The sequence below is a fragment of the Nelumbo lutea genome, chromosome 2 (assembly GCF_056320005.1).
Source record: "Nelumbo lutea isolate HS-2025 chromosome 2, American lotus-T2T, whole genome shotgun sequence".
Classification (NCBI taxonomy): Eukaryota; Viridiplantae; Streptophyta; class Magnoliopsida; order Proteales; family Nelumbonaceae; genus Nelumbo; species Nelumbo lutea.
This window is the reverse complement of record NC_142685.1, coordinates 90204015-90227520: the sequence shown is the minus strand read 5'-3', so window position 1 is coordinate 90227520 and position 23506 is coordinate 90204015. Positions and strand designations below refer to the sequence as shown.

At 38.8% G+C, this 23506-nt stretch overlaps 1 protein-coding gene across 3 annotated transcripts; it reads right to left on the bottom strand.

Annotated features, from left to right (window-relative positions):
• Positions 1–627: 627 nt before the first annotated feature.
• Positions 628–21606, bottom strand: LOC148871793 (hyccin). 3 transcript variants are annotated; one of them, XM_088970939.1, is made up of 2 exons: positions 20043–21606; positions 628–1136 (listed from the first exon to the last, which is right to left on the bottom strand). In XM_088970939.1, exon 1 carries the CDS (start codon positions 21427–21429, stop codon positions 20143–20145), a length of 1287 nt encoding a protein of 428 aa, XP_088827065.1. In that variant the 5' UTR covers positions 21430–21606; the 3' UTR covers positions 628–1136; positions 20043–20142. The 3 variants fall into 3 exon arrangements, with proteins under 3 accessions (XP_088827065.1, XP_088827066.1, XP_088827064.1); XM_088970940.1 differs by having other exon boundaries at positions 628–1000; XM_088970938.1 differs by lacking the exon at positions 628–1136 and adding an exon at positions 10510–10797.
• Between the last annotated feature and the right edge of the window lie 1900 nt (positions 21607–23506).

Here is a 23506-nt window from a genome sequence, read left to right as displayed (position 1 = left end):
GGTAATTTTAAGAGACATATCAAATTACCCTTTAGAAACGCATAGATACAAACAAAAAATCAAGATATGCATGGATACACTAGAAAATCCAAAAAAAAAAATCCTTAAAAAAATGAATAATAAAAATGAATTTTATGTAATTATAACTAATTTATTTAAACATAAAAACCATTTTTTAATGATTTATATAAAGTATCATATATAATTAGTAACCATTGAAAAATAATAGAACTAAAATGTATGTGTATGTATATTTATATTTATTAGGTAATATTTTTTTAAAATCATTTATTAGTTAATATTTATTATATATAGATTTAAATAATATTTATTATGTATACAAGTTAATACACCTTAATTTTAATAAATTAATATAATTTATATTCATCTTATTATTATATAAATATTAATAATTAAATTTTAGCATTTGTTGAAACATCCACCAAGGCAATAAAGATTACTTTAGCTATAAAAAAAAAAAAAACATGTTATTTTAATAATTAAGGTTGGCATAATGATTGATTAATTATTATTGTAAGCAAATAAATTGGGTTCAAAACTTGTTACCTTCTAAGTTATTTGCTTAAATAACATTTAATTACATATTAAATGTGGCAATTAAAAGGTAACTCAAATGAGCATTTAATTAAATAATACAGATCGGCCCATTTCAATCGATACAAGGCTAATACAGATCCTAACGAAAAAAATACGAAACCATCTAATTATTCATGTTCTGAAACTCTTCTGAAATGATATGTATCAGGTCGATACGTATTGCGAAATTTAAAACCTTGATGTAAACATCTGTGTGCTTTGAATATAATACCAATGGTAGGATATAGGGTTGATTCATCATCCATCGGTAACCATCAGAGTAACCCATTTGGATCTTGTACCGAAAGATTTTTACATTATTGAAGACTTCTTTGCCTATCTATGTACAGCGATTTTAGGACATTTCCCACGTTCTGTTCAACAAGAATCAAATGCTATACTTCTGCAGTCAGTAGCAAATAGCACACCTTTTTAATTGAAATAGTCTGGTGCTGTGCTGCAGTAGTAAGAAATTATCCCAACTGTGCTGACTTGGTGGGTAATGACAAACACAACTCATGATGCAGAAGAAATTATACCTATACACATTTTTATTAGATTATATGAACGTCTGGTTTAACTTTGGTTAGCAAACTGGGACAGCATGTAGAAACTATCTAAATATGCAGCTTTTATACACATTTGTAATATCTTTACATTTCAAACCTATCTTATTGTGTCAGATGTTCACAATGGCCCATTTCATTGAATGTCCATGGATAAAAATGACAGTGCAGATTGGAAAAAACCCTACATCCAATCTATCAAAACTTTTTTCCAAACCTTAACCCAATATTTTATATGTTTATACTATCCAAATTTTGTTTCATGAAAGCTAAACTACCCAATAGGAGGTCAAAAAACATGCATCATGGACAATAATTTCTTAGAGAATTACTGATGAAGAGATTGAAGTGCACGGGAGGTCAAAAAACATGCATCATGGACAATAATTCCCATCTGAAAGCTCGATCATTTTGATGGAAAACTCAAACTATGACGACGTATTAGTTAAAGTTGATGGCACATTACAGTAACTTGGAACACAAGTATCAAAAGCTTGTACCACCATTTTCTTACCATTAAATCTCATCACCATCATCTTAGCTTTCCCTATCCCTACCATATTTGATATGGCCATGAATCCGGTTTCGCCATTCCACACTTTGTATACAGTCAAACCCATTGTTATGTTTAAATCAAGGTTTTAAGAACTGACCTGGAAACGGAATCGTTCTGGCCACCGGTTTCCGGGTCAGCAGTTCGATCATCCAGGTCAAACGGTTCGAACGGTTTGAGCATCTTGGTAAGATGCATACTATGTAAGAGAAAATAAGGGTTAAAACTTGAAAGAAAACTGTTGGCTGAACTGAAAGAGTTTGGAAGAAGAAGAGGACTTGCAGGCTTGCAGCAGCAACGACAACGGTGACAGCAATGGCGATGGCAATGGCAAAGGCAAACTACAGCGGCGGCATTCTAAGTCTCAGATCTCACTCCCTCTCTCTCACCTTCTCGCACGAGAAAGACAGATCTGAGATTTCTCAGTCTCAGATCTGAAATTTCTCAATCTCAGATATTTCTCAGATCTGAGATCTGAGCAGCAAATTGTTCTCTGGGTCAAACAGTTTACCTATCAAACCGTCCGGGTCAATGGTTCCTTGACTAATTCAACGGTTTTTACCAAATGCCGGGTTTGGGGAAAAACAGAACCAATCGTCTGAACGGTTTCTGGTCCGACAATCCAGGTCAACGATGGTTTGAAAACATTGGTTTAAATCATTTCTTATCACTTCAACCCATGTCCTTTTTGATCTGCCCCTATCCCTTCTAGCCAATTCAACTTGTAAGAGATTGCTTAGCTTACAAATGTTGTAGGTGGTATTTCAGGCATGTGATCAAACCATCTTAGTCTACTCATTTTATCACCCAATTGGAGCCACTTTTGGTTCCATTTATCTTTCTCAGAATATGCATTTCTGGAAAAAAAAATATGCATCTCTGCTACAATCATTTTCTTTTAATCAATATCTGCCACTCTTGGAGCCACTCTTTGTAATTATGAAAAATTACAAAAGGGGCTAAACAATCTTAGCTCCCGAGTACAACCATTGAACACCAAAAATACAATAACTATACACAGACCAAAATATAGAGTTTGTGTTCACCCCTTGCGTAGTTAGACCATCTGCCAGTGAGTTTGCACTTCTCTTTACCCATTTGTACTGAATTTCAATATCCTTAGTCAGCCACTTATATTTTCTCTTTTCATTGCGGTAATTCCATATCCTAGAGTTAATCTCTTTTAACCAGTTCACAACTTCAGAGACTCCTATGATCAGCTTATTAAAATGCATATCCTTGACTCTACCCCTTCAAGAGCTGCTGCAAGTATCTCGGCCCTCCAGGTATCTCTTATTGCTCCCCCTATTCTGGATGGGCCTGGATTACCCATACTGCTGCCATCAAAATTCAGTTTAGTGAAGCCATGAGGAGGGATCCAACGAGAGTTTGATACCTTCTTAGCTGAAGCTAATTCTGCAATCTCCTTCCAGTTTCTTAGCATCTCATTGACTGAGAAATCTACAAACAATGCCAAAGTTTTCAACAAATGTATCACCCTAATATGGATGACCTCCAATATTACTTCCAAGCTTCTCTCCTTTTCTGAAAAGATCCGTGAGTTTCTCTCCTCCCAAAACCTTTTATAGAATTTTCCCATTAATCTAATAGAGGTATTTGCCTGTCGCACAAGACTGGATGCACCATTCCATTTTGCCCATCCTGCTCTAATTCTATGCACACAGCTCCATTTCCTTTTAATCTCTTGTTACCATTAGAACCTAACTTACAGAACACAGAAACTGGTTATACTTGGAGCTCAGAAAATTAGTGATATCAGGCAGTAAGGAATATAATCATCAATGTTGAGTTAAAGTGTGTAGAGAACACTGAAGTGGGCCCCATAGCTACGGTCCCACTGTGTTCGTAGGGTAGAAGATATTCTAGTCTGCCTAGGGTTAGCTATTGGTCATTTAGTTGTTTCAGTTGTTATTTATTTCAGTCTTTGTTTTACTCTATTTGTTATGTAAAGACTAAGGGCAGATCTGTCCTTTCCATGTAATGAGCATAACCTATAAATATTAATTAAAGTGGCGGCGGCAGAACATGAAGCTTCTGCTCCTCCTTTCAACCCTTGTGTTCTACTGCTTCTTCTCCCTCTTTCTCTTCTCTCCTCTTTCTTTCTGCTTATCTTCGATCCTGAGATTCATTAGGGTTCAAGACTGATAACAGTCCTGAACTTCTAGTTGGTATCAGAGCCGTGTTGGGTAATAGATTCAGTCCTGAACTTCTACTACTGAACCGTGTTGGGTAATAGATTCAGGTGCATCTGACCATATGACCAGCTTGCCCTCTCTGTTTACTACTTATCACTTTTCTGGTAGGGATAAAATATCTATAGCTAATGGCTCTCTTGTCCCTATTTCTGGCAAGGGTGACATCAAACTGTCAGATACTATATCCTTGTCCTCTGTCTTGCATGTTCCTAAACTGGATACTAACCTCCTTTCCGTCAGTAGCATTACCAAACATTTGAACTGCTCAGTAACTTTCTTTCCTGACCAATGTGTTTTTCAGGACATGGAGACGAAGAAGGTGATTGGGACTGGCTGTGAGACGAATGGGATCTATCTGCTCGGGGAGAGTTCTCGTCGGGAAGAGTCAGTGGATAAGAAGTTACTGGTTTCTCAAGTTGTGAGTCCGGTTATGTTGTGGCATAACCGATTGGGTCATTTATCTTTTCGGTCCTTGAAGAGTCTGTTTCCTACTTTGTTTGAGTATGTTGAGTTATCTCAGTTGAAGTGTGAAAGTTGTGAGTTGGCTAAACATTGTAAAAACTCTTATTCATTGAGTAATAAAAGGAGTAATAGTTCTTTTGATATTGTGCATACTGATGTTTGGGGGCCATATCACATTCCTTCTATGGGGGGGTACAGGTATTTTTTACTATTTGTTGATGACCACACCCGTTTTTCATGGGTTTATCTTATGCGATCACGAGATGAGGTGCCTGTCCTGACCCAAAACTTCCACCAAATGATCCTAACACAATTTGATGCCAGGATAAAAGTACTTAGATCTGATAATGCAAAGGAATACTTTGCTAAGCCATTGGCATTGTACCTCCTTAATCATAGGGTTATCCACCAAAGCACGTGTCCTCATACACCTCAGCAGAATGGGGTTGCAGATAGGAAGAATAGGCACATCTTGGAGGTGGCTAGAAGTATTATGTTTACCTCCAATGTCCCTATTCGCTTCTGGGGTGATGCTATCCTTACGGCGGTATATCTTATTAATCGGATTCCTTCTCGGATTCTTGATATGAAACCTCCTTTTTCCCTTCTATACCCCAATGAGGAGTTGTTCACTATTCCCCTCAAGACATTTGGTTGTACCTGTTTTGTTCAGCTTCTTGGTCCCAATCACTCCAATTTTCAACCCAAGGCCTCCAAATGCATCTTTCTTGGTTATGCACAAACTCAAAAGGGTTATTGTTGTTATGATCCTGTCTCAGGGAAGAAGTTTGTATCCATGGATGTCACTTTCTTTGAGGAGACACCCTACTATTCTCGGGTCTCTCCTCAGGGGGAGAGTAGCGAGCGTGGAGATTTGGGTCTTTTTCTTCAGGGGGGGAGTGCAGTGAGGACAGGGTTAATACCTTTGGGGTTGTTCCCTTACCTATTCCAGTTGATGATGAGGGCTGTAGTAGCGAGGGTGGTCAAAGGGATCAGGAGTTGAGAGTCTATCATAGGCGATGCAGGCAGATTGATCCTGGTCATCAGCAGTCCCAGCCAGCTACAATCTCTTTTGCGGCTCCAAGTCCAGATATTACAGTCCCAGGGCCCACAGAGACTCCTTCCATTGTTGCTACCTCACCCTCTGCAGATGACCTTGACCTTCCCATTGCCCTCCGTAAAGGAAAACGGCATTGCACCACATCTACAGCCCACTGCATCTCCCAGTTTTTGTCCTATGATCGCCTATCTCCCTCCTACAGGTCCTATCTCACCTCTGTTGCTGATGTCCCTATTCCGAGAACAGTGCAAGAAGCCCTATCAGTCCCGGAGTGGAGAGGTGCAATGCAAGTTGAAATGGATGCCCTGTTGAAAAATAATACCTGGGAGCTAGTTGACTTGCCCAAAGGAAAGAAACCAGTTGGATGCAGGTGGGTATTTACTGTGAAGCATAATGCGGATGGTTCCATTGAGAGGTACAAAGCTCGGCTAGTTGCAAAGGGGTTCACTCAAACTTATGGTATAGATTACTTGGAGACATTTGCCCCGGTAGCCAAGATGACCACCATTCGGGTTCTATTATCTCTTGCAGCAAGCTACACTTGGCCTTTGTACCAAATGGATGTTAAGAATGCTTTCCTGAACGGGAACTTGCAGGAAGAGGTCTACATGCAGTTGCCTCCTGGATTCTATGATACAGAGGCAGGTAAGAAAGTTTGTCGGCTCAATAAGGCTTTGTATGGTTTGAAGCAGTCACCTAGAGCTTGGTTCGACAGATTCAAACTAGCCCTTGGGAAGTTCGGTTATGTACAGGCCCAGTCAGATCATACATTATTCATCAAGAGGGTGGAGTCATCACTGACACTACTTGCAGTTTATGTTGATGATATTGTGGTCACAGGAAACGACAACCATGAGATTGAATCCCTCAAACAACTTCTTCATCAAGAGTTTGAGGTGAAAGATCTGGGTACACTACGGTATTTTTTGGGTATTGAGGTTGCTAGATCTAAGTAGGGGATCTTTGTCTCTCAAAGGAAATATGTGTTAGATCTCTTGGCTGAAACTGGAAAGCTAGGTGTCAAACATGCAGATACACCTATTGAACAGAACCACAGGATTAATGCAGAGAGTGGGGAGCTGCTTAAAGACAAAGTTATGTTCCAGCGGTTAGTGGGAAAGCTCCTATATCTATGCCTTACCCGACCAGACATCAATTATGCCGTTAGTGTTATCAGTCAGTACATGCATTCTCCTAGAACCACACACCTTCTAGCAGTAGAAAGAATACTAGCATATTAGAAGAGATGCCCAGGTAGAGGTATACTGTTCAAGAACAATGACCACATGAAGGTGGAAGTCTATACAGATGCCGATTGGGCTGGGAGTGTTGATGACAGAAGATCTACCTCTGGATATTGTGCTCTTGTGGGAGGTAACCTGGTTTCTTGGCGGAGTAAGAAACAAAGTGTTGTCTCTCGATCCAGTGCTGAAGCTGAGTATAGGTCAATGGCTAATGGAGTGGCTGAAATTCTTTGGCTGAGATCACTACTTGAGGAGTTGGGCGTTGAGTATGAGAAGCCCCTGATGTTGTATTGTGATAATCAAGCGGCTATTAATATAGCACACAACCAAGTGCAGCATGACAGGACTAAACATATTGAAGTTCATCGACACTTTGTACGAGAGAGGGTCTCATCACAAGAAATATGTCTCCCATACATCACCTCCAATATGCAACTGGCAGATATCCTCACTAAAGCTGTATCACGGAAGAAGCTAGAGGCAGATCTATCCAAGTTGGGAATGATAAACATTTATTCCCAACTTGAGGGGGAGTGTAGAGAACACTGAAGTGGGCCCCATAGCTACGGTCCCACTGTGTTCGTAGGGTAGAAGATATTCTAGTCTGCCTAGGGTTAGCTATTGGTCATTTAGTTGTTTCAGTTGTTATTTATTTCAGTCTTTGTTTTACTCTATTTGTTATGTAAAGACTAAGGGCAGATCTGTCCTTTCCATGTAATGAGCATAACCTATAAATATTAATTGAAGTGGCAGCGGCAGAACATGAAGCTTCTGCTCCTCCTTTCAACCCTTGTGTTCTACTGCTTCTTCTCCCTCTTTCTCTTCTCTCTTTCTTTCTGCTTATCTTCGATCCTGAGATTCATTGGGATTCAAGACTGATAACAGTCCTGAACTTCTAGTAAGTGAATGCTCAGATTTGACTCTAAGTGGATCAGAAAGTCATATTACTGGATCAGGGAAAACAATTTGGTTCATAACTGATTGTGAACATTCAAGCAGGACAAAGCCAGGATGAACTAGTATATTCCCCCTTCAGTATGTAATAAAGATGTACAAGCAGGATAGTAAATTGTAATGCAGAAGAAAGAAATTTACAGCAAAGTGAAAAGGCAAATACGAATAAAACAGGAAGTAGGGTTTATATTTTTTTTTTTAACTCAATAAGTGGCAACTGTGTCATTTTATTAATAATGATAAAAGAATGGTATCTGGATGTCTAAGCCTTCCCTATTATTGGGCTGGTATGGGCTGGTAGTTTATACCCAACCCCACATTGTTTATTTACACACCCCAGGTTTTTGCTAGGGTATCAGCCATACCATAGGTCCAACCGATGGTCCAGTCCGGTTTTTTAAACAATGGGATTTCATTCCCATCTTTCTCAAAAAGTAAAGAACTCCTGACAAACCCCCCAAGCCCTATTATTAAAAAAGTATTAATGTAATAAAGAGATAGTAATAAACTATTATTAACATATTAGTAAAATAGTAATAAAATAATAGTATTATAATAAAAATATTAATAAATTAATAATAAAATACAAAGGGTTTTTTTTAGCAAAGGTAAAGTAGAATTATATTAATCAACAGGTCCTTCGTACAATGAGAAGCTGTACAAAAACAAACCAGAAGGACCTCAAAAACAGGCCATCCTCAAAAAAGTACAACCAGATGCATCATCTTTAAAATCAGTATGTATAGACAACCAAGTTCTAGCAAAACCTATCCATAGATGACCTCAGCTTCAGAGGAGGCCTTGTGATCAAAAACACTGCTATTCCTTTCAAAACATACAGCCCAGAGAATTGACAAAGGAATGGAGGACCGGCAAACCTTTCCTTTCTTTGTCATCCCTTGTATATGCCAAGCCTCCAAACAAGCTTTAACTGAGGCAGGCATAACCAATTAAACTTCAGAATTTTTATAAAATAGTTCCAAAACTCTGAGACAAATTTGCAATGTAAAAACAGATGATTGACTCATTCTGTTTCCACACCACAAAAGCTACACTGTAGGTCACTGCAGTTAAAGCCTCTCCTCACCAGCATCTCTTTGGAAATGCACTTCTCTAAAGCTGCCACCCATACAAAAAACTGACTTTGGAGGGTGCCACTGTCCCCCAGATGGCCCAGCTAGGAAAAGGGACTTCATTTCCTCCCACTATAGAGCTGTAAAAAGATTTTACTGAGAACTCTTCAGATTTGTTCCATTTCCACACTTCTATATCCTGAGATTGTAAATTTAAAACCTGAGTCCTGATATTGAAGCAGAGCTAGGAGATTTTTCCTATCTATTGAACCTCCCAATCATTAAGTCCCTTCTAAAGGATGGAGTCCAGCAGATCCTATTATCCCTCAGCACAAAAGAGTCAACTACCAACGCCTCTTTATCATCCACCAAATTGAACAAGGAGGGAAACAGCTCCTTTAAGAGAATTTTCCCCAGTCCAGGGATCCAGCCAGAACCTGATCCTTCTTCCATCACCAACTTGAAATCTAAGACCACTTCTGAAAATGTTGGAATCTCTGCAGATTCCTTTCCACAAACTGCAACCATATGTCGGCAGGGTGAACCACTTCCCCAACCACTATCACCTAGTCCATATTTCTCAGCTATTACCTTCCTCCATAGGTTGTCTGGCTCAGCAGCAAACCTCCAAAACCAACTTCCTAATAAGGCTAGGTTAAAAGACTTTATATTCCTTATCCCAAGGCCCCCTTGTGATAGGAGTTTGGAATTCTAAACCCAGTTCACAAGATGGTACTTGTGAGTCTTTCCAGCCCACTCAAAGAAAATCTCTTATCTTTTTTCTATTAAAACCTCCACCACCTCAGAGGAGATTAGAAAGAGAGCCATAAAAAATAAGTTGGCAGACTTGCTAAAACACTTGATAACAGTTACCTTCCCACCTTTGGAGAGATACCTTGCTTTCCAAGTGGTCAATTTTTTATCCATCCTTTCTAAGATTGGCTTCCAGATGGCTTTAAAAGTGCATTTTGTGCCAAGTGGCAACCCCAAATAGTTAGAAGGTAGGTTGGAAGAAGACCAACTTTGCAGCCCAACAAAACTGCCAGACTCTGAATGTAAGAGACCTCACCTACAACTATCATTTCACTTTTAGCTAGGTTCACCTTTAGGCCTGATACAATCTCAAACCAGAAGAGGAGATGTTTCAGAAGGACTTGATCCTTTGATGCCTAGCAGAAAAAGAGGGTATCATCTGCATATTGCAGGATAGGAATAGAAGTCCCATTCAGCTTCACTTCAAAACCCTCCAACAGCTCCTTCTCCACCGCCTTGTCTACCATTTTAATTAGACCTTCCATGACTTTTAATTGTTAAATGAAAATAAAATAATAATATATAAACAATTAATTAATAATAACATAATAATAAAATAATAAACCAATATTAATAAACTAATACAAAACTGAATTTTTGATTGATTCCGATTCTAGCTCCAGAATTACCAAACAACAACGATTGGAATCTAACTCCAATTCCCATTTAAACCAAACAGGCATTGAAAATAGGTGATTCTGATTCTGATTCCAGGGAATTTCTATTCCAAACCAAACAGGCATTGTTTCTACTACTTACTATTAGAGTGATTCTAACAATTGGGGTGCCGATGCCTGAACTTTTTAGGCATTATGCCGAAAGGACCTGCTAGTGTTGACTCCAATAAAGGTTATCCCTCGTCAGGCTTATGTTTTCTTAATGTTTCCTTTTTTTTTATCTGTGCAACAGAACTGATTTCTTAATGTTTTTTTCAGATTTTAGAGTTCAATAAAAATGTCTGCCACTAGAACTTAAGTCCAGCAACCATAAGCAGTCAAACAAAATCCTAATCACTTTTTTCATTGCCAACCATATTCCCAAAGTTCCCTCAAGTCCAGCTTCAGTAAATCTATAAACCCATTTCAATTAGTTTCCTTTCATCCTTACTTTCACAATCTCAGACCTGAAACCAAAAAGTTGTTTTCAATATCAGTGGCCAAAATAGCGGATACCACTGGTTGCTTGCAGCATTTTCTCGTGGCTTTGTTTTCTATCTCATCAGTTTACTCTGTTTTAAAAGTGCAAGGGCCTCCTAGCACCTGATGCACAAGGCACAAAGCAAGGCAGTAAGGCACCCTCATTTTGAAGCAAGGCACAAAATTTTGAAAAAGAAATTATAGTTTTACAAAAGCCATTCACTCAAATTAAAATACATAAGCATAACATATAAATCATATTCAGAGTGAAAATGTGGAATAAAAGTAAATATATGTTGATTGTACCAAGGTGCTTCAAGCACTCGACAATTCAAGCATCTGAAAGTTCCAACCTGTTTATTTATGTCCTAATTTAATCACTTCAAATGCCAGGCATGATGTTAAACACCTTGCGTTCCTAATCAAGAAGATCAGCCCTGTGACTACATAAAGGCCCTTGAGGCAAGCCCAAACAGGTCCATACAACTGTTTGATGTAGTGCCCCTGACCTAAATTTTTTGCCCATAAATCCATAATATATTAAAAAGGTTGGATTTCCAATTTTAGTTGCAGTTCATTCTATTTTAGGATTAGGGATCAAATATTACTTGTACTATTGTTGCTTCTTAAGAAATTACGGTATTTAGATCCTATTTTCAAGAATTAAGACTTCAAGCATTTGAAAGGTCGCTGTTGTTTATTTAAAAGTTATAGACCATTATTAGCAAGCAAACAACAACAAAAGGTCATTTAGTAAGTTGATAAACCATTACAAAGGTGCAAAACACATAAGAATATAAAAATAAATAATAAAAGAGCATATTTTAAAAAAGATGTGCGCCTGGGCTGATGCACATGGTGCACTAAGGACGTGCTTTTTGAAAGGGGATGCACCTGGGTTTAGGCCAGGACCCAAATATCCAATTATTATCTCTCTTCGAACAAAAATAAGACCAAAACCATGAAGACCGTTTTTTTCTTCACAGAAAATGGCATTTTCTTTGTAGAAATCAATCTCCAGCCCATTCTTTTTATGGACTTTATAGATTTTTCCAAATAGTGTCCTCAATATTGAATATTTCTGGACGAAGGAAAGATAATGGCATTTCACTCTTGAGAAAATCTAAAATTGCAATGACAGGGTAATTTTGAGTTTATGAAAATATCTACAAGGTATGACATTCTTTTAGCATATGTGATGGATATCCATCAGCATGATGTTTGTGCCAAGTAAATAACTAAATATAGGTTTCTAAGGAGCTTTTTGGTCACAGTTGAAGTGGCTGAATGATTTACTTACTGTTTTGTCTTTCAGTGAATAAAAAAAAATATTTTAAGTATTATGATAACAATCCAACATCAGTAATCAGTTTCAGCCAATAACCTCCTTTAATAGCTTATGCACTAAAAGATGAAGCAATAAGCCATCCAGTTCAGCCACTTCAGCCGTTATCAAATGGCCCAAGTCATGTCTATCCCTTGTAACAGATTCATGGCTTTCCTCTTCTCACAAATATAGCACCACCATCCAGCCTCTTCTTTTTGGAGCCAGCTGATTACAAGCTTTGAATCACCTTCAATTAACAGCTTCCTAGTAGCGCTCAGTTCCTTTGCCTTTTCAATCCCTTCCATAACTGCCATAATTTCAGCCCTTATAGAGTCCCCAACTCCTATTGGACCCGAGAAGAATGCAATGACAATTCCCTCCACATTCTGAACACTCCTCCAATGCCAGACAGGCCCAGATGAAATTTACTACTACCATCAAAGTTGAACTTGACTAGGGGGTGGGGACCATGTAGTCTAACTACCACCCTAAAGGGGAGAGGAGAACTAACAATCTCTCTCCAGTTTCTCAGCATCTCAGCCCCAGAAACATCCTTGAATAGCTCCAACAACCCAGTGGATCACCTTGATGAAAATAGCCTCAGTAACAGCTTTGCTTTGTTCTTTACCAAGAAATATTCGTAGACTCCTTTCTTCCCAAATCATCCAACACACTGCTGCCCTTATGCACCTCTAAAGCAATCTTCCCATCTTCTTTGGCCAACTAACGAAAATAGGAATGCACAAGCTTTGTACATTAGGTGGAGAGCTCCACCTGCACCCAGACAAAGAAAAAAAAAAAACATTCTCAAATTGAAGAAGAATAAGAGTGGGAGAAGTAATAGCAATTCTCACCATTAACTTTGTAGAGAGTGCACCAATTAGGCCTTTTTCTTTGTAGTAGCTCACAAGCATTAATTCTTTCCAGATAGATTTCCCAGTACAAACCACCCACCCACCCTAGGAGGTATAGGTGAACTCCAAATCTCCTTAAAGGGAAAGAAAGGCCCCTCATTTTCACTTGATCGGATAAGGGATGAGGAAAAGGACCTACATGTGAAAGAATCGGATGGTGATGGGTCCAAATTCTCCCATCCCTTTTACCCACATCTAAACATACCCCTTCCAAGCTTTGTAACAGATTTATGACACTATTCACTTCATGATCATGAAGCCCTCTTCTGAGACCCAAATCCCAATTATGCTCAGCAGTTGCACTAGATAGATCCAAGAAGCAAGAGATAGGTTCCTCCCTACAAATAGACAAGGCATAAAAAGAGGGGAATTGTGTCTTTAGTGGAAGGCTGCCTACACAACCATGATCCCAGAATTTGACAAAATTCCCAAAATCAGGACCATACCTGACAAGTAATAAAAAGGGGTAGAATATCACAAATGGATTTCCAAGGAAAAGCTCTTGTAGCCCTATCCGAAGTTCCAGAGTCCCAACCATCTGCCGCAAGCTCATGGATACTATCACCTTTACCCACAACTTATCTCTTTCCAATGGTAATCGCCATGACCATTTTCCCAACAAAGTCATGTTCCTCTCTTGGATACTCCCAAGGCCTAATCCTTCGTGTTTATTGCTTCTACTCACCACCACCTCCCAGCTTACCCTACGATCTTTCTTCTCGTCCCCTGGCTCCCACAAGAAATCCCCCATCAACTTCTCTATGCTTCTGCTTACCCCCAACCAGAAATTCAAATACTAACAAGTAGTAGACAGGTAGATTGACCAGAGTAGGATTGATCAAAGTAATTCTTCATCCTTAAGACAAATAACTGCTCTTCCATGAAGCCAACATCTATGTGAACCGTCCCAGAAACTGCTCCTTCTTGGATTATCCCCTAAAGGTAAACCCGAATGAGTCAAAGGCCATTGGGACACAAAACAACCCAAAATACCTACACTTTCAATGATTTCCCTTTCCTCCAAATTCACCCCCACCAAGCAACTCTTATCCATATCAATGTTTTAAAAGTGCAAGGCACAAAAAAGGCACAAGGGCCAATTTGCACCCAAGGTGCAAGGTGCAAGGCAAGGCACACGCCTTTTTGAAGCAAGGCACAAAAAATACAAAAAATGCTAAAAATCAAAAAAAAATGCAAAAATATAAACTTAAATTTTAAATTAATGTTTTCAAAAAACTATTCTCTAAAATTAAAATACATAAACATAACATGTAAAGCGTATTCAAATGAAAATTTAAAAATAAAATCGAACATATAAAACATTTTCAAGCATGTAAAACCCACAATCTCTTTTTTCCTCAATTGCATTACTTCAAGTAGCTAATGTGATGTAAAACATATTATATTCCTGATTCTACGAGCTGCATTTGTGTCACGCCCCTCGAGGAAAGCCCAAAAAAGTCCATATTAGGGTCTTAAATTCTTATTTTTCACACAAAAATAATGATTTTATAATTTTAATTACCTTTCAAGAAGAACTTTTATTAAGATGAATGAATGAACATTAGCAAATAGGGGGCTAAGCATAAAATTTTCAAAAGGCACATGCCTAGGCTAAGGAGCAAGAAACACCAGGCGTCCGCCTTTTGAAAGTGTTGCACCTAGGACCTAAGCGAGGCACCTACCCTAAAATGTGCCTCACCTGTGCGCCTTTTAAATCACTAATCCATATTGATTTTCAAATTGGACATTCTTTTGAAAATTTGCACCATCATACATAGGTTCCTCAATTGGCTAATCTCACCTCTTTCACAAAATAGAATAGTGCCATCAGCATACTATAGGTGAGTAACCTTATTAGATTTCTAGAATCCTCCCTTTCAATGAGTCTCCCAAAAGCATCAGCAATTAATGTGAAGAGAAAGGTAGAAAGTGGGTCCCCTTGCCTAATCCCTCTTAAGGTTGGGAAATGATCTCCATTGTCCCATTGGCCACAATTCAATAATGGCATGTCTTAATACATCCCAAAATCCATCTGCACCATCTATTGTCAAATCCAAGGTTCAAAATATCAATACGCTCGATACACCAGTAGGGGCGTATTGGGTAAATCGATACTGTTTTTTTTACTTTTTTTATTTTTTCTAAAACCGATTCAGGAGGGCCGGTTTAGGGCTCCTCCACCCCCTGAACCGGTCAGACCCCCGATACACCCACTATAGAGGCATATCAGAGGGGTCCCGGAACGATACGTATCAGCCAATATGTGTCAATACTTTGAACCTTGGTCGACTCCAAAAGCCTTCATGACATCCTTTAGAAATCCCCAATCGACTATATCATAGGCCTTTTCCAGATCTAGCTTACAAACAAACCCTTTCTTCCCATTTCTCTTCATATCTTCCAAACCTTCATTCACAATTAGAATCTGATCAATTATTTGCATATCCTTAACAAAAGTCCCTTGACAATGTAAAATTATGGATGGGACAACAGCCCTAATTCTTCAAGAAAGTACCCTAGCAATTATTTTATAAAGGCTATTAACCAAATTGATTGGTATGAAATCTTTTGAATACAAAGCGTCATCTTTCTTAGGGATCAAAGCAACAAAATTGAGTTCAAACCCAAATTAATCACACCTTTCAAAAATTTCTCAAATACCTTCACATGTCACCTTTTAATATCTCCAAACAATCTTGGTAGAATGTCATAATAAAACCATCAAGGTCGAGTGCTCCATAGACAAGAATCACAAGATTGCATCCATTATCTCTCCACTATCAAACCTTCTTTCCAACCATCTTTGGGACTCCTTAGAAAGTGTAGGCCACTCCAATCCATTAATCCAAATTTGATCATTTGGGGGCTTCCTAAAGATTGATTTGAAATGATCCCCACAAGCTTGAGCAATCTCCCTCTAAGGGAAAACACTAACTCCATCCACCTCAAACTTTGAGGTGAAATTTTTCTTTCTCCTCCATTTGCCAATGTGTGAAAAAAAATGTGTTCCTATGCCCTTCCTTGATCCACTTGCTCCTAGATTTCTGCCTCCAACTTATTTCTTCTTTCATTAAATGATCCTCCAGCACCTTCCTCAAGGACCATCTTTCATTCTTAACACTATCTTCCAAAGTACTAGATACTTCCTTTCCATCCAGCTCCTCAATTTTAGTAATCAGAGTTTGATTTTGATCCTCAATCCTTCCAAACTGTTGTAAATTCCATTCCTTGATCTTGTCTTTAAGCTCTTTTAACTTCCAATCAAACCTAATTCCTTCTCATTTTGCTACCAGATTGCTCTCCCCCAACCAACCTTTAACTCTTTCTTTAAATCTATTAGCACATAACCACATATTCTCAAATCTAAATGGAGTTGGACCTTTATCACCCAACTTTCCTCAGAAATAGAAATTGACCAATGATCCGAGGTCACTCTTGGCAAGGCTTTAGAGATTAGACCCCTCCGATGATCCTCCCAATAACAATGAATAAAAATCTATCTACTTTGGAGCAATTTGAGTTGGCCTGTAAAAGCATCAATGACTTGATTAAATCTCCTCGTACTCAAGTTTGTTCAACTTCTCGGATCGTTAGTTTCTTCCAAGAATCTTATCACATTAAAATCCCCTCCTATACACCATGGCCCATCCCACAATCCCCTAATGTCTTCCAGTTCTCCTCAAAACTTTTTTTCTCACACTATATTCATTAGGCCCATAACCATTTGACAACACCCACTAAAATCATCTAAAATTTGTTTAAACTCAACTAAGACAAAATTTTCTCACCAGTCCCTCCATTCCAAGTACAACCTCATTGTTCGACATTGTCACAATACCACCCAAAGCTCCAAGGATGCACACCCCAACTCCAACTAGCTTTCCAAAAACTCCTAGCCCATTTTTTTATCAAATTCCATCACTTTAGATTCTTGAATTAAAACAATATTTGGCTTCTCCTTTCCTAGCAACTCTTTAATAGTGGCTCTTTTCCTTGCCCTCCCTAACCCTCTAACATTCCAACTTACCCTCTTTAATAGTGGCTCTTTTCAATGGCTTTAATTCCTTCAAGAGGCTATTAGGTATTGATTCCTAAAAATTCATCCAGCTACTGATTCCTAGAGAAGCATATGTGTTGTTCCTATGTCATTTTGCTCTCTTTTCTTCTTCTACAAGTGCATAACATGTTTGTCATCTAAGCGGAAATCTAATGGTCCCCAAACTTTATTATTCAATGGAGTAGCAAAGCCTTTTTTAATGAATAATAGAAAATTTTATTAAAGATCGAAAGAGAGAGATAGACAATAGGGACTTCCCAAACAAAGGCACAAGAGGCAGCCTCAAAACAAAAACAAAATTACAATTGGACCCAAAATAAATGATCCTTAAACACCCCTTGTTAGCTAAAAAGTATGCCATCCCATTAGACAACATCTTTTCCCATTAAATTGTTACTGTTATGTTTGCAATCAACCATTTAAATCTTCCCATAGCTTTCCTATCAGTGTTTTAAAACTGCAAGGCACTAAAAAAGAGTAAGGGGCATTTTGCGTCCAAGGTGCAAGGCAAGGTGCACACCTTTTTGAAGCAAGGTGCAAAAAAAAATCAAAAAATGCAAAAGAATTAAAAAATGTTAAACATAATACTAATTATACTAATTAAAAATATAAAGTTAAATTTTAAAATAAATGTTTTTAGAAAACCTATTATCCAAACTAAAAATAAATAAGCATACCACGTAAAATATACTCAAATAGTTAATGTGATGTAGAACATTTTGCATTCCTGATTCTATGAGGTGCCTTTGTACCAAGCCCCCTTAAGGAAATCCCTAAAAAGTCCATGTTAGGGCCTTAAATTATTAATCCCTACACACAAACAAAATTATTTTAAAATTTTGATTGCCTTTTACAAAGATATTTAATTAGGATGAATGAATGAACAGCATTAGCAAATAGGGGGTTCTTGGAGGCCCGCCTTTTAAATCATTGTTTCCCATAAGACCAAGTTACTATCTCTAGATCCTTCAGCCACCCAATTAACACTTTCTAATCACCTTCATCTAGAAATCTCTCATAGTTCAGCTCTCTAGGAATCTGCACTCCCTATAGTAAGGCTTGGAATTTCACATTTGCAGAATTCCCCGCTTCAATAGGAACAAAGAATAAGGCAAGAATATGACATTCCGTGTTCCTAAAGACACCCCCCCCCCAATTCCAGACGGGGCCCAAACTACACTAGGCATTTCCTTCACAGGAGAGAGCTTTTAGCTACCAATTCCTCTGTATGTCATCAAAAGTGATGTGTGAGAATAAATCCAAAGCTTTAGCCCAATGTATTGCCCTACTGACCACGCACTCCCAAATAGCAGCAACATCCATGTCCTTGTCATTAAAAATTTTAGCATTTCTCTTCTCTCAAACTGCCCAAACCAAAGCAGCTCTAAACACACCTCCACAAGATTTTACCTCTTCTCTTATGCCAACTGAAAGTTGTAGGATCAAATAAACTACCAATCTACATACAAATAGACCATAAATCTTGTCCCAAAGGGCTAGAACAAAATGGTAACTCTCCTAGTCTCCCCGCTAGCTTTGCAAAGGATACACCAATTTGGAGAAACACCAAGTGTCAGTCTCCTTTTTGCAAGTTATCCAAAGTGTTTACTTTTCCATGAAAGGATTCCCAACAAAGCACACCCACCTTGGGAGGGATCAGGGATGGGCTTGGACCAAAATTTACTGCAATAGACAGACAGAGAGGAAGGGACAGAGCACAAAGAAGAGAAAAATGAAGCATAAGAGAAAAGGCCCTAGGCATGGGAAGTCCAAACACGATTGTTTAGTTTAGAAGGGTCCAAAAGAACAAGCTCAAGAGTTTTGACAACAAAGAAACCCGGTCAAGCTCATGATCTCTTAAGTTTCTTCTAAAACCCAAATTCCAGCCTATACATGATGAGTGGGAGAGGGAAGAAAACCTCTGAACGGGTTCATTTTTAAACATGGAAAGGGAGTACAAGGAAGGGTAAAGGTCTTTCAAGGTGGAGTTACCAAGTGTCTTCCCCAAACAAAACCTATCTCCAGTACACACGTTTACCTGATAAGACTTAGGAAGTAGGAAAGAATCCCATTGATAGCCTTTCAAGTTTCAAGGAGAATTCAACATAGCCTACTGAGATACACTAGCATCCCAACCGTTACTTATTCTTTCATGAGTAGTAAAGCCTTGTTGTGAAGTCAATGAAACTTGGAACTTGTTGGAACGAGGGTTAACTTGAAAGCTAACAATCTAACCTTCTTGATCTTGTTAATATGTTTCCAAAGTCCATTTGGTAGCATAAAACACCCCACCCATTTAAAAAATCATAAACTGATAAAAGTTGCTAAAAGTCATTCATTCGAAAAGGATCTTATAATTCCTCCATACAGCTCGACCTCCCTCTTTCATTGTCCTTTCAATTGATCCCTAACTCCTAAAATTAGTGTCAAAAGGATTGCACAAAAAGGGAAAAATAAACACAAGGTCACAAGGTAAAATCCATTAAACCTTCAAGAGGTTCAACAAAGTCCAAGCCCACTGTAGTCAATGGCCTAACACATAGGGAATCATAATTCATAAAAATACAATGATACAAGGAACAAAAAGATGAAGGATATGTTATATTCTCAGTACTAGCTATCAACAATTTTCAATACTTTTTGAAGATATAAAACTGACTATAACAGAGACCATAAACATAGTAAAGTACTTACCAATCAATTTAAAGCCAAACAAAAATGTCAGATATACAAAAATAGAGAAACCCACACCATAAGAGCAAGCAAAAAGAATTGATCATGAATTTATCATATTTCAATTTCGATGCAAAGACAATGAAATAGAATGCAAGAAATAGAGTCTTCTCGATTGCAAACGACATGCTCAAAGCCTCAAACATACTCTCTACAGACTGTAACCGGGAAGAGCATCACTCTAAAAAGAAAACAACAAATGCCTAAAGAAATCTACCACTACGGGCCACAAAAACATAAAATACACAATATTAAATTATACACAACATAAGATCCCATCCTAAATAAGAAAAAATAAAAGTACAAATAAATTCATTAGAGAAAGGAATCTTACATGCTTTGTACTTCCTAACAATCATCTCAATGTTTCTGAGGAGTTGCCGACTGAATACACAACTAACAACACAACATCCGAGGAAATTCCACTCAGCCAATCATTTTGATACAAGAAAGACCTCTGGTTTCTTCGTTTTGCTGGGTGTATTAGCATTTGAAGCTGCACTGGCAGCAGCCGCTGTCTTTGCCGCAAGGCGTGCTCTCTTGTCGAGCTGGATCAAACTCCTTGTTGCTAAAATTGCCTGTGGAACGAGATCATGCGAAGACCTAGCATATAAACACCTTACTGCAACCGAGGCTGCATCCCTAGCATCCTGTGAATTCAGAGGCGCCAAGAGGCAATGCCCAAGAATTCTCAACACCGGCTGCAACAGCTCCCAAGGGAGTGGAATTCTTGAACCTCTTGAACAAACACCATTTTCATTATAATCTTCTGCAACCTTCAATCTGCTTATCCCTTCCTCAGCAGCCTGAATCCCATCATCCTCATCTTCAAAAACCCTGAGCTCTGAAAAGTTTTCACCCGTCGCACCATTGGCATCTCCGTCATCGTCAAATTCACTCTTGCAAGGACAATTCTGCCCCGCCCAAGCAGCGACGAATTGACAGAAATCAAGCTTGGACCAGTTCGGCATCTGGGAGATTTGCCTATAATAGCAATCAAGAGCGACAGCAACAATGTAAGCCCGTTTAGTCGACTTCACGGCAACTTGAGGCTCGAGTGGGGGACACAGAACCCCGACGGGTGGCTGCGATTGACTGGTGGTAGCAGCGGCACCAGGAGACGGCTTATTACGAGGGGCATGATACAGAGATGGTTGCGACAGATCGGGAATTGAAATCAAGATAGGTTTCCCGGCGCGGGCCTTAGTCTCGGAGGCGTAAAGTGAAAGGAGAACGGCTTCGAATCCGGCGAGAGAAGGGGCTGTGGGGCTCTCGGGCGGGGAGGAGGAGACGACGCGAGAGAGATAAAGACCAGAGAGAAGGGGTACGAAGGAGAGGACGACCAGACGGAGATCAGGGTCAGAGGATTGGAAAGTTTCGTAGAGCCATTGGCAGAGCGGATCGTCGCCGGAGCCGGAGATAGGGTCAGAGAGGGAGGAAGAAAGGGCGAGGTAGGCGTCGGGGGACTCGAGGAGGGAGCGAGCGGGGCGGTCGGAATCAGCGAGGGAAGAGAGGGAAGGGAATGAAGGAAGGATTGAGGAAAGGACGTGAATGCGTGATCGGGCTTTGGAGATGGCTTCCCACCATGACTGCATAGGGTTAGGGTTAGAGTTGTTAGAGTGGTGGTTAGGGTTTTGGTGATGATCCATAGAGGAGGACGATTCCTCGTTGATCGATCGTTCTTCCACCCCTCCTCTGAATTCCTCTTCGTCTTTGGCCATCCCTCCTCTCCTGTCTCCTGGCTTTGACAATGGCTGAGTGACAGCAAGGTAGAAGAGAGGAGGATGAAGGGAGGAAGAAGAACAGAAAAAGGAAAAGCAGGGAAAACGGCAGGGAGCATAGGGTTAATTCGTTGGGGGCTTCACAAGCTCAACGAGCTCAACGAAAGACAGTGAAAATTACAGATTACTGCCTGTACTTTGGGCAGTGACAATTACGGCAGCCCCCCGTGCACGGGGGATGTGCGTCAGTGCGTGTGCGTGTGGGGCGCGCTCTGTCGGGAGCCCATTCGAATTCTCGTCCCCATGACTCTCATATTACAACAGGGTCCCTTACCCCTAAACTTTCATATTACACCAATCTTGTTTTGGTTTAATTTTGTTTTGGATTTTTGGGTTTTATTTTACAACCGAACAAAATAAAGTAAAATTTGAACTTGTACCCAAATAATTTGCACTGCCATAATTTTGCATCAGTGCAAATTTAGTGTAAATGAATTTGCACCACAACCAAACGCAGCTACGGATTAATTACTAATATGACTAATGATATATATTGGTTTTTTTTGAGATAAAAATTGCTCCCTCAATTCACAACAATACTTTGGTACCAAGAAAAAAAAAATCACAACAATACTCTATTGATGTAGGAGCAAAAGTGAAGCAATAAGTCTTGTTTGGTTTTTAACACTTGTTGCGAGTTTTAAGGGAGAGTGAGTTTGAATGCAAAAGGTTTTTGATTCAAAACCTTGGGCTACAGATTTGCGTGCATAACACTTACACACAAAAGATGAACATCACTTACAACCCAAAATGCTAAGTTACTGGGTTATAGGTCATTCCTCTTAGGTAATGTATGTTCTTAGCTCCGATAAGATTGATGTATACTAAGATTTCTATGAATTATCCCTTAAATTGGATGCCTATGAGACTTATATTAGTTTAGAAAGTGGTGCTACTTGTCCCAACTGTTGAGCATTGACCATTTGGAAGTGGTGTAAAATCCAGTTCGATGTAATTTTACACTGTGGTCCACTTTTGTCTAGATGGGATATAAACTAAGACCCATTATCAATGTAAATCACCATTTATATATACTTTTACATCGAAAGTTGATGTAATTTTCTCGTAAAAAAATTGATGTAAAAGTGGGTCGAACTCTCCATCAATGTAAAAGTGAAAAGTAATAATGTCTTTTTCCACTTATTCACCTCCACTAAAGAACTGCTCCCGCTTCTTCACCAGTGAGTTTTTGTTTTCATCGTGGTTACAAAATGCCATCTAACCATTTCTTTTTATCTCTTTCCACACACACGCACACACACACACACACACAAACACACTCTCTCTTTCTCTCTCACCATCTCTTCTCCTTTGCCAGATCCGAACGCATTCTTCCTACAATAGAGGAAGGTTCATTGATCAAGGCATCTTGTGGTATCTATCTCACGACGAACAAGGTATCTTTACTATTCCGACATATTGATCTACACGTTTGCCACTAGTATAGATTTGTGATGTTTTCTATTGTGGTGTTTTTATTATCTCTTGTATTTTTTAGACCTATATGTTTTATTCAACCAGATCTCAATAAAAGTTGTTATTTCTTTGGTCTGGGTTTCTAGTTTCTTAAATCATGGTTGTAGTTCTTTGATTCATATATAGTTTTTATTCCAATGATGTTTGTTTTCGATTGATCTGTGTAAGTTTACTAGATTTGGATTTATAGTTCTTTCATCTACTTCTAACTTCAACTGATCAGTGTAAGTTTGTTAGATCTAGAAGAAGACGATGTCTTAGTGTTACTAGTTGTTGGGTGTAGTTTTTAACTGTTATTTATTCCAAATGCATATGAGAAATATATCAATGTTTTACACTCTTCTTCCAAATGTAGAAGAGTGTAAAAAATGCAAACTACTAGTTCACCTTTTACACTAACACATCTGATCAGAATATTTTTACATCGATAGACTTTTGCATTTACCCCGCAAATAAAAGCAACCTAAGTAAAGTCAATGGGTGTTTGTAAGAAGCACAAAACATGGACCAAATTCTAGTTATCTCATAGACCTTGAAGATA